A 12279-nucleotide genomic window follows, 5' to 3' on the forward strand; every position below is an offset into this window, starting at 1 on the left:
CACACCTTGTTCTTGCTACTGCACTGTGTGATTCTGTGCATTGCCCTGTTGTGAGATCGCGGGTGGATTTGCCTTGCCTGCTCCCATTCCTTGGCTATTCTGCCATACGTCTTGACTTCTGCACGTGCACGCCAAATGCCCCGTCATTCCACACAGCCAACATACTGGCGGTGGTCGGATTATTTGTCTGTTTGGCATGTCTGGGTTGCCGATTTGCACATTCTGAAAACCTCCTTGATTACCTTGGAAACCTCCTTGATTACTTTGCCATTCTCTTCCTCTAAATCCTCTTCCCCTCGGGTACAGTCCTATGTTACCCTGGTTGTTCTGCTGTAGGTTAGCCACCTGTTGTAAGTTCTGTTCAGCTGGGCTAGTTAGCATGGCTCCTTCGAGAGCATACTTTGCTAATTTCTTTTGCACCAGCTTCGCTTCTTCACCCTTTCGAGTTGCCTCCTTTTTCCGATTCTTTTCTTGTAACAGTCTACAATAATGTGCGATAGTTAGCTGTATTTCAGCCCAAGGTTTAGCCTCAACCCCTACCAATTTCTTGAGCTGTTTCTGCACTAGTTCTGGCAACCCTTGGCACAATATGTGGTCAAACACCAGTATAGATTTCGTCTAAGATTCATGCATTTCGAGTACCCACACGTCTTGGAAGTTCTGGATATAAATCAATGGATCTTCTGACTCCTTCATTTTTCGAGTCATTACAGCTCCTATATCGGAAGTGTCTGGGTACAGCACTTGTAGCGCTTTCCATACTGCTGCTCTGCAATTATTAAATGGCGCTCCGTCGTGAGAAGTGTTAATTATTGTTACACCAGGGTACCCTGCCTGTGTCCATACATCGTCTGCTCTCTCATCAAGTATGGCGATCACGAGACCTTTAATGTCCCCTATAGCTAACGTGACACCCTCTGTCATTTTTTCTAACTCATGTATCCACTTCCCGTTCCCAATGTCAGCATTGAAAGCTTGTTCTTCCAGTGTCTTGCTCCCCCCTTTTCTAGTAGTAGAAATTGGAACGCGCAGTCTTCCTTCATAGCTCTCCTGTCTACCGCTGGGGTAATGTTCCTGCATCGCCGTCTGCCTCAACCTGTCTACATATGCGGGTTCTGACCCCCCTTCTGACCATGGGGTGTTCCATCATGCCGGTCCGACTGTGTGGCAGACTCTGATGTCCTCGGTGCGGACTCACTAGCATCCGACCATTGTACCCCTTTGTCTCTTCGGAGCCGCTTTTCGTGCCGTCTCCCTTCTTCATTTGTCTCGCACTCCGTTTCCTCTCCGGATTAGGACATTGATTGTTTTCAATTCACGCAACTCCTTGTGTCATCATCGTTTTTACTGATTTCTAGTCTGTCCAGGGACAGACTCGTGCTCACACTACTTCGTGTGACATCCTCAGTGTCATCCAGTTGAGTGCTTTCCAAGCGCTCGTCTTCTATTCCCGTTTGGAATATTTGTTCTAGTCCCATTTCATCATATATTTTATCGATCGTTTCCCCGATACTTCTGGTATCGAAATCGTCTTAAATATTTGCCCTAGTCGTGCCTGGTACTTAGTCGCACGCAGGAAAGAATTCTTCATTGTCGTCCCATTCTACAACAGGATCTGTTTTTTTTTTTTTAACTTCCCGTTCCAAATATTCGAGATCGCGTGCCCTCTGTCTACGCTTACGTTCAATGTCAACATCAAATTCTTTGCGCTTCCTCGCCTCTTCTCTGACCTTATCTTCTTCCCTTCTCCTTTCATTTCTACGTTCATCTTCCCTTCGAACTTCCTCATCTTTTCGTCTCCTTATCCTTTTTTCACGTACTCTTTTTGCTCTTCTTCTAAACTTTGCTGTTTCTGTCTGTCTAAGGCATAGACTGCTCTCTGTTTGCGAACAAGCTGCTGTTCTTGCTCTTCGCGATATAGCTGTTCACGCCTCAGTCTATCCTTCCGTTTTATCCTTTCATCCCTTAACTCCTTTAGTTTCTCCTTTCTCTGCGTCTCATCTAACCTCTCTTTAGGTCTCACATCGTCACTTCCTTTTGCATCGATTTTCAACAATATCTGTCCTCCATCCATTCGTCTTTTGCAAATTCTATCTCATCAGTTCTGCTTTCACCTTCTTTCCATTTCTTTCCCTCTCTCTCCTTATTGAGAGATGCACTAATCTGTGCCTGATCCTTCCTCTCATCATTGTGTCTCTCCTTGTCCCTCGGGACTGCGGAGGTAAGATTATGGTTCTGATCATTCCCTCGGTTTTCATCACTACTGTAAGTAGGTGACTCATATGCAGGGTTGCTATACCCGGTGGCTGCCTTAAGCTCTCTTAATGTGTAGAGTCCCTCAGGCTTACTTCCCTCAGTTTCTGTTTCAGGCGGGGCAGGTGGCGCAGTAGACGTCTCACACCCCTCCTTGAATACGTTTAATATCCAGTCAGCAGGTGGCTCTTCTTCCTTCGACTGTTCGAACATTTTCGAAAGTTCTAGAACAGCAAGGCGTTTCTCTATTTGTTTTCCTGTATATGTGGCATGCAAGTAAGTCATCATATGCTGTAAGACGGATTTAGATAAAGACCCATTTTGTGGCCACAGCATAAACATCTTGTGGTCGGTGCCCTTAACACACTCAGTGCTATATTTCTTAAGCTTGGGTGCATGTTTCGGCAGTTGCTTACATAAGTGTGCCAATGGTGTAATTTCTTCCATGCTTAAATCTGTTCTACTTTCCTCTTAAACACCACTTTTCAATGCTTCCATGCAATTTTAACACTTTCAACAATATGAGCAAGCACCAAACACTGCAAGCTCCAATCCAATTTTTTCCCGCCAAAACTTTTTATCGCCAATTTACTCAAGAACATCAATCCATGTGCGATTCCCTCTCAAATATAGAATCGCGTAAAAACCCTATTTGATTTCAAACACACAAGACAGAATTTCTTACATGTGACATACAACAGAACATGTATGACAGACACTTGACAGATTAGACAGACACCAGCTGGACACAAATATCTCTGCCTCTAATTTGTACCCCGACATGAAGTTTAAACAAACCCCTTTTATGACGTCTTTAAACGTGGTAGTAGCCTAGTCGTCCCCTATTATGTGGACTCCGAGTTCACGTTTCTTCTGACCGCTATATTAAAGTGCAAGAATAAGGCGAATCCTCTCTCTTCTCAGGTGTCCGCCCCGGAATCCTCTCTCTTCTCGGGTGTCTACCCCGGTAACCTCTCCTTTCTCGGGTGTCTACCCCAGTATTCTCTCCTTTCTCGGGTGTCTACCCCGGTATTCACTTTATTTTCAATTATTCTCGAGTCATTATCCCCATATATCTACATATATATATATATACAGTCTTCTCTACTTCTGACTATTTTGTTTTCTCCACCTCCCTCCGTTACCTTTTCCCTTACCTGTTCTAATGCTTAAGACATTTGCCAAAGCATTCAATTTTTCTTTCACTCACCGCTCGCATGGTTCCTCTCTGGATCCTCGGGATCACCGCCTCCGTTACCGCCTCCTTTAATCTTTCATCTGTTCCGCTGCCCGTAGGAATGGAAGGGTTTATGTTAATAAAACGGGTCCCTTCAGACCCACTGCAGTTTTTGGATAGATTTAAACTATCATTGTCCACGGGAAGCTTCACAGTCTACTCGGCCAAATGGCGAAGGACTTGTGATATTGCCGAAGACCTAGAGTTACTTTGTGTCGTCGGTCAATAGGTGTCTTTCAAAACCATCCTTTCCGCTACCAAGTGTACAGGAGGGCGGAGCGACCTCCGACGGGCCCATGGGATCAGAGCTCACCTCGAGTATCTTTAAGACGAGATAGCTGCACCTTGAGGTGGACGGGGTGTGGGATTCTCTTACTGCAACACCAATCAATAAAGACAACTCAATGGTTTGGCAAAGGGAAGTCCGTTTAATGACAAGTACAAAAAACGGAGAAACAATAGGAAATCAGTGATGCGATCGCCCGTCTAGCTTCAACTTCCACAATTTTCATTCAAACAGCAATTCTTATAGGCAAAATTCGTCATCATTGACGTGTAACAGTTTGTCATGCAAGTCTATTGGTTGGAAAAGGTAACTTAAGTATAGGTACTATATCTGTATATGGTAACGGGGTGTGAGGATTGAATAACTCTTTTCGGGTGGGCGTCTACTCCCTTCCTTCTACATCACTCGTGCTAGACGTCATTACAAGTACAACGTCTCATTGGTTCTACTAGCTATAGGACCCTAGATTATTTGGTCCTTTGTGATTGGGTCGGTTACACCCCCAGGCATAAATCTCCACTTTAATTAGCAGCATGCAGAATGGTTACCCAGATGCGGCATGTCCCAAGATTCACCCTGCCTCCCTTCCATCAATCAGTACTTTAGGGCTATGTGTCAATTAGTTGGCTGAGGATGGCCTCGAAACTGTAGTTTCTTATTGGGAAAAGTTATGGCATCCTCTGGTTTTGGGTGACATCAGACATTGGTACCTCTTCACGCTTGGCTGGTCACGTGTCAGTACACCGTGAAGCTGCTTCATTTTCCATTTATTTGCGTATTTGATTCTCTCTTTGGCAGGCTGTTATGCTCTAATGTTTCGATTCTTCGAAGTTGCCGCTCTCCTCCCTTCCGTAGGTTGACCTCGAATTCCCAGGCATGAGCTGCTTCTTGCTAAATTTCGATTCCCCTCTTTCGTCTGGCTTTGTGCTGGTATATGAATCCTGGCCTGTTTGACCCCTACCATCCTGGGCTTAATTCTGCTTCCATGTAGAGTGGACTGCACTTATAATCTGCTTCATTGAGGTAGATATGGATATATAGTTGGCTCTTGCCGCTCTATTCTTCTACTAAGCATAGCAAGCAGTACTGTTCCCTTAGCTTCTTACGTTCCAAGCCTATTTACAGGTGTTAGCTAGTTGCATATTTTCATCCTACTTCCTGGTTACGTTTCTTTATATTTCAACACTGTTTCTTCTTCTAAGTCTGTGATATCCTTATCCATGGTATTTTGTCTTAGTGTGTCATCTTTTTGGTTGTTGTTTTGTTTATCTGTACGTCTGTCCGGGCCCTTGCGTCATCATCATTCGCCTTCGATTAAGGTCCTTTGGGTCTCTTCTGGGACAGTTTGAAAGTAGTCTTCATGTCGTGTCAGCTGTTGGTACGGTTGTCTCAATGGGTACCGTGCTGTCCATGGTTGTTTGGTAATTGGCATTTCAACAGGTATTGCTCTTCCGATGGGCACTGGGCAAAATCCTGGCGTGGCTCTCTGCTGGTTTATTTGCTCATCGTACGTTACATATCTCGGCGAGTATGTTCCTGGTATTTCAAAATGGGTGGCTGGAGTGCAGGCCATATATGGGACCTCCTCTACACTACTAAATTCCCTGGCCGCCCCGATTCCATCCTTCAGTTTGTCATACTGCTCATAGAAGCTTTGCTAGAAGAGTATCATTCTTAGGCCCTTGCTAAACCTTTGATGGGTCCCTGTTCTTTTAAGCATTCTTGGGAAACTCTTTTAGAGAAGTAAGGATGGAAACGAGTGGCTGCAGCAGCCTTCGAGCAATACAGCACCAAAGAGGTTTTCAAGATTAAGCATGCTGAGAAGAGTAGCACAGTTGACCTCTGCATTGCAGCGGTGTCCTCTGGAAGAACAATGCCAGCCTTCAGCGCATGCTTTCTTTTACTTCTGCTGTGCACTCCTAATGTGATTTAGTATAAAAGCGCCAAGCCGTGTTAACAGGAACATCCTCTAAATAGTGAATATGATTTGTAAAGCATAGCTATTCTGCTGCAATCTATCGTTAGACACCAGCCAAATCCACTTCATGCTAGCAATAATACATACGTTTGCAGGTCAGAGGGATTATGTGAACAGGTGACACCTCAGGCCTTTCCTGCAGGATGAATGGTTGATCTACAGACAAAGATACAAGAATAGTCTATTCTATGCTTGTGGGTCTTGTACTCTGAAGCCTGTGCACCCTACCCGGGCACCATGGTTAATCCTTTGTAAAATGGAGGTTCTGCCTGTGACCGGAATGGCTGATTTTGTTCAGGAGATTGTGATTTATAATTTAAAATCAATCTGCGTCTTCATAGTGTTTAGTCAAACTTCTTTTAACGAGGGGAGGATCCCAGACCTTTTTATTTTATTTATTTATTTGCATTTGTAAAGCGCCGAAACCTGAGGGCATCAGGACGCTGTTTTAATCCGGTTACATTTATCTTATCAGACATGGACAGGGGTGTGGCAGGTGGACACATGGGGGGATAAAATGAACTACAGACATATGAAAGGACACAGTAGGAATCGTAGCGCATCAAGTCCATTATTGTTCTGCTATGGTGTGGTAGCTGGGGGCACCTAGACAAATAGCCTAGACTTTAGGGCTTTACGAAAGAGCCGGTAGGAAGTTTCCACTCTTAAGTGAGGGGGGAGGTCGTTCCATTGGGTAACAGCTTCTGTGGGGAAGATAGACCCTGCTCCTTTTATTCTTTTCACCTTCGGTAGGGCAAAGCAGAGTGCATGGGCGGCTCTTTTGCTGGTCTGGTGGATTTGGATCTCTCAATCCTGTGAGCTAGGTATTGGGGGGGGGGTGTTGGAGAGACTCTTATGTGTAATGGAGAGGGTTTTGAAGAGGATCCTTTCCCAAACGGGGAGCCAGTGGACTCTTTTCCTGGCAGCAGAGATGTGGTCTCTTTTTGAAATGTTCAGGGCCTCTCAAAGAGCATTGTTTTGTATTACTTGTAGTTTGACAAGATTCTGGTTGGTCTTTCCTGAAAAGAGGACATTGTAATGTTCTAGTCTTGCTCCAGTGATTGCCCTGGGATGGTTAGGCAGTTGACCAGTGAGAGGAAGTGTCGTGCCATGCTGATGAGTTTCGTAGTGTAAGCAAAGGTGGAGGCAATTGCCTTTACTTGTTTCTTAAGTGAAAGTGTGGCACCCGGTGCTTTTACAGAGGAGGAGACGGAGATCTGGATTCCATCTATGGCAAAGGAAGTGAATTCTGGACTTAGTTTCTTGAGCATAGCCGGGGATCCAACTAGCAGAATCTCAGTTTTATTTTATTTCATTCAGGCATAAATGGTTCGAAGCCATCCAGTTCTGGATGGAGGAGTCCATTTTGTTGATGGCGAGGGAGTCATTTTGGAAGGTGCCACTTAGTGGGAGGAGGATTTGGGCATCATCAGTGTAATTGGTGTAGGAGATGCCAAGTGTGTTGAGAAGGTCAAAAAGGGGCTTGGTGAAGATATTGTAGAGTGAGGGAGAAACACAGGAGACTTGAGGAACACCGCAAGTTATGGGGATGGATGGGGCACAGGCATTGTCTGAGAAAACTCTCATTTACCCATTTTCCAGGAAGTAGGCTATCCACAAGGTGGCTTGGTGGGAGAAGTTGGCTAATGCCGTGAGGTGGTGGCATAGTGTGTTGTGGTCTACGAGTTAAAACACGGCCGAGAGATCCAGGAGGAGGCGGCGAGCAGGCTTGCCCTTGTCTTTGAACACATCCAATTGGATTTTTAAATCAAGGAGAGCTGACTCTGTGCCATGGCCCGGGCGAAAGCCAGATTGACACATTCCTAGGATGTGGTAAGTTTCTAGGTAGGACTGCATTTGGAGGTACACTGCCCTATCAAGGATCCTTAAGAGGAATGGTACTGTGGTGATGGGACTGTAGTTGTTGGGTTCAAGTGGGTCCAAGGATGGTATTTTTAGCAGAGGGAGTACCCAAGATTCTTTTAAACTGGCTGGGACTAGGTTGGATGAGAAGGCATTGATAAATCTTGTTATAAAGGTAGCTACTGATCAGCGCATTTTTGGATTATCCTGGCAGGGCATATATCCCCTTTGCAACTGGAGGGTTTTAGATTTTTGATGATATTCGATACTTCTAACTCAGATACTTCTCTGAAGTTGAAGGCTGGGATTGAGTCGGATGTAATGGGGATTTCAGTGAGATAGGTGGGATTGACTACTGAGCGTTCCTTTTCTATTTCCTGGTGCAGGGAGATTATTTTTGCTCACATGGCATTCTGAATGTTGATACACCAGGTCTCGTCCTTGAGGATGGTGCTGGGGGGCTTGGATGGCATCTCTAGTTCTCTGAGGTTTTTAAATAGCTCATGCGAGTTGGAGTTAGCCTTGACTATTCGTGCATTGTAGACAGTTGCTTTAGGGCTGATGATGGCCTGTTTGTATTCCTTGGCTAAACTGCTGAAGGTGAAGGTGGTTTTGGTGAGGTGTGTGGGGTCTTTCTGCCTGATGTTTTCTGCCAGTCTTTTTTTGGAGTGAAGGGTCGAAAGGTCAGGTGGGAACCACGAATTAATGTGACTTGTGTGTTTCGCCTTTCTGGGGAGGAGTGGTGCTACCAGGTTCACTGCTTTGGTTAAGAAGCTAGAGTATAGGTTTGCTAGAATCGTAGAGTCAGATGTGTCTGGATGTTCCTGGACCAGGGGTGAGAGAAGTGGGGTAAAGGAGTCTTTGAAAATGATCCTGGAGCTGCGGGCGAGTGTAGGAGGTAGACTTGGGTAGTAGGCAGGTTGTGGTTCCGGCAAAGGGAAAGTGAAGCATAGGATTTGATGGTCTGACCATGGGCAGGGGGTGTTGGAAGTGATGGTGATATGCGACCCAGTCCAGGGATCTTCCCTTGATGTGGGTCCGATCTGTGACCCGGTGTATAAAGCTTAGGTCAGTGAGGGCATTCACAACTACAGTTGTGTCCATCAGGCCGAGGAGGTCCATATGAAATCCCCCAGGAGGATAACTCTGGAGGATGGTTTGATGTTAGTGATCAAGTGAGTGAGCTCTTTCTCCAAGCTCGTGGTTGCCTATAAATGACGTGAAGTGTGATGGAGTGCGTGGGGGAGGGTGTGATCTTAGCCGACAGGACTTCGCAATTGGAATCTATTGAACTGTTGATGAGTCTAATTTGTAATGAGTCTCTGTAAATGAATTTAGGGAGTCATTTTTAGACATCGGTGAAAAACAGTGGATGCTGGCTGACACAGTCCTGGATAATAGGGCCAGAATAATGTTCATGATAGATTCATTAGGTTTAATGGTGCCAAGGTAAGATTCTCTGGCAGACACTTCAAGCCTGGAGAAGGCATTGGTAAGGGTAACACAGTTAATAGAGATAGATAAGGGTGAGAAATGTGAAAGGGCCCTGGCATGACCAGGCCGTACTACGAAATTGCTCTCGCCACCACCAATTTTCACTCCTTCCAGGTAGTTTCTTAAGGACTCCAGGCCAGTTCCAGACAGACACCTTGTCACTCAGTTGCTCCATTCACCACCAGTTTTTACACCTTCCAGGTAACTTCTTAAGGACTCCAGGCAGACTGCATTGAGGAGGCTGCTGGTCACGGGACCAGGCACTGCCACTCATTTGCTCCACCCACCAGCTATTTCACCATTCATCCTTAGGCATCTTTCTCGCCGGTGTTCTCAGAAAAGGATGGATGAAGACAAGAACCTCACCTGTTTGTGCCTGTTCGGGCTTGAGAGGGCTAAGGCCCAAGCTCCCCATGCGAACCTCATCAATATCGCCCTTCTTGCCCACATCAACCACCCTCAACATACACAGACATGGCCCGTAATGTTGATCAATGCCCACTCAGCAGTCACTCCCGCTGAGAAGATCGCCAACCTCATCACATACAATAACCTTGACGCCCTCTTTGCCACCAAAACATGCTTCCCCCCCCCCCCCCCCCCCCCAAGTACCCCGCCACCTGTTTTTGATTTCCTCCTCCTCCCAGGCTACTCCATCCAACCCGTTGAACAACCAGGAAGGGCACACACCAAGATTTTAACATCCCTGAGTCTCACCACGACACCCACGCTTGAAGCATGCTTTTCTCAAAGACTGGCTCCATGGACCTTAAGCAAACGGTGCCCTCGCCCACGCACAATAAAGGCAACACCCTAGACTTAGTCTTTACATTGCACTTGCATGATTGGAATGATACAAGGCCTCGTAGGACTGTTTTTAGTTATTCTTATTCCCTGTCCGCCCCTCAACCCCATTTGTGTCTTGTGGCACCTTGAAACGCCATTTTCTGTAAAGGCGCGTTATAAATACTCAATAAATAAATACAAATAAAATGAAATAATTCCCCCTCATCACCTCAGCAGACCCTATCCCACCATAGATCACCCACTGGACCAAGGCTAAATGCCCCCACACTCAGCACCTCATTCAAAAGCTTCCCAGCAAATGAGCTAGAAGCAAACTTCGCAAACCTGCCCACCACAGCGAATGCCTCAGTCAGCTGTGAATCTGGTGTGCATTCATGCTGCCTAACAACCACAGAGCTGAGACAAACAATAAGCCCCTTGGTACACCCTAGAGGGATTTAATCCACAACTCTCGGATTCTGAAAAATCCATGGGCTTCACCATTGACGGCAGCTTGTCCTTCCAGAAACACATAGCCAAGAAGGCCCAAGCTGCCTGGCTCTGAAACTCTGTCCTTCCTAAAATCAAACCCTTCATCTCGCCGCAGAACTTCCAGACCGTAGTGCAGTAATAGAGAGAGAAAAGCCAAAAGGAAGTGAAGCAACAAAACCTAGCAAAGGATTTCCAACGGCTCAGGTAGAGAATTTTTGTTTAAAGCAGGTCTAGTTTGTGACCTTGTACATGAGCGGGGCTATGAGTGACCTGCTGCTGACTGAGAGACTTGACTTCGTTTAAAACATCAAACAGCCACTTGTCTTCTGCTAATCCTATATGAAACTAAAGTAAGCCAGTGCCAACCAATGACAGGCATTTATCTGGAGCAGGGGCATCCCACATAAGGGATATGTATGATGTCTTTTTGCTGACACTTAGATATTACAATTGTAGGAGGCCTCGTTAAGTGTGGCCCCAGAACACTACTTGTTGAGTCCGTCTTTTCTTTAAAAACATTGGTCTCAGGAGCGTGTGCCCAATTTGTTAACTTGAATTAAACAAATTGCAAATCCCAGAAAAGCAATCGGGCTATAACTGGGAAAGTGGAATCTCGGTGACATTAATTTTCTCACCTCATCAGTGCACTCCTCCCATTCAACGGGCAATGCACTGACCTCTCCAGCACCTTAGACTTTGGAAAGTGTTTCACAGGCACAGAGAATTGACTACCTTCTTGCTGTGCTGGTCTGAGAAGACCTGGCAAAACAGTGATGAAACATTGGAATGGGACCATGCACATCTGTAAAGGGACAGTGGTCTTGCATGAGGAAAGGAAGGCCATGAAACGTCCCCCCATTCATCTAGTGCTAGAAACCATGGCACAACCACATGCATTAAAAGCTTTCCTTGAAACACCAGATGGAAAAACACCAGGCAACTCACCTCTAATAGGATATCTGATGCATCGTGGAGGAGCATCACAACGGTCCCAGCCCGGATGTAATTGGCACAGTAGGAGAAGGTGATCAGGAAGATGGTAGCAAAGTGATGGATAATTTGCTCTTTCAAGTCCTGTAATCAGAAAGAGAGATTGGTAGGAGCCCATGTGGTACATCTCCAGAGCCACAGATAGCTACAAATGTTAACCCCTGGTTTGTGTCTCAATTTTCAGGAAATGAAAAACCTCTTAACCTTTTAGCCCTGTGTGCCTCCTTTTACCAACCTCTGACAGGAATGGCTTCCTAGAAACACGTGTGTACAGGTGTGTTATAAATGACATAGCATATCATATCACTGTAAAGCATCGCAGAGTTGTCATTTTGAAAATGACATGCAAAAGGAACCTAGCGTTAGTTCTATTGCAAATCATATCTAGATGGGTCTTCAGCTATATTACACAGACCGTGCCATTTTCTGGGGACCTCCAGTGGGGTGAACAAGGGGGGGCAGGTGCCTCACCAAGCTAGATGATGGGCCCGGTGGGTTTATCGAGGAGGATCTCTGGTCACCCTCACTTAGTCCTAATCTCAGGGTGGGGTATTGTCACATGGCACCAACTAGGTTCTTTTAAAGGGAACAGCCCCAACCGAGACCATTAGTCAAGCAGCCTCTCCCAGACCCTAACGCAGAGCCCTCCCGATCCAACTGAAGCTGGTGATTCTGCAGCTATTACCATTTAAGGGTATAGAGGACGCTGGTCCGGCAGCACCTGGCATGCTCGGCTCTCCCCAGCGCAGGTGTAGGAATGTCATCTACAGATGGAAAAGGGAAGGGAAACTCATAAGTCATCAGCCATCCATCATACAAGACCTCAGAACTGGAAGCCATCCCCAGGGATAGGCCCCACCACCCAATGTCTAGACAAGCTCTCCGAAGAGAGACACCCGA

General features: G+C 46.0%; 1 protein-coding gene across 1 annotated transcript in view; it reads right to left on the reverse strand.

The window, feature by feature from the left end:
- Window positions 1–12279, reverse strand: part of LOC138577213 (ceramide synthase 2-like) — a 929909-nt gene that overhangs the window by 147412 nt on the left and 770218 nt on the right. The window contains exon 8 of the mRNA XM_069649612.1: window positions 11335–11463. Coding sequence (XP_069505713.1) covers window positions 11335–11463 — 129 coding nt within the window. The remainder of the gene's footprint in view (window positions 1–11334; window positions 11464–12279) is intronic.

Source organism: Ambystoma mexicanum, chromosome 1p (assembly GCF_040938575.1).
Source record: "Ambystoma mexicanum isolate Mex_15411 chromosome 1p, UKY_AmexF1_1, whole genome shotgun sequence".
Taxonomy (NCBI): Eukaryota; Metazoa; Chordata; class Amphibia; order Caudata; family Ambystomatidae; genus Ambystoma; species Ambystoma mexicanum.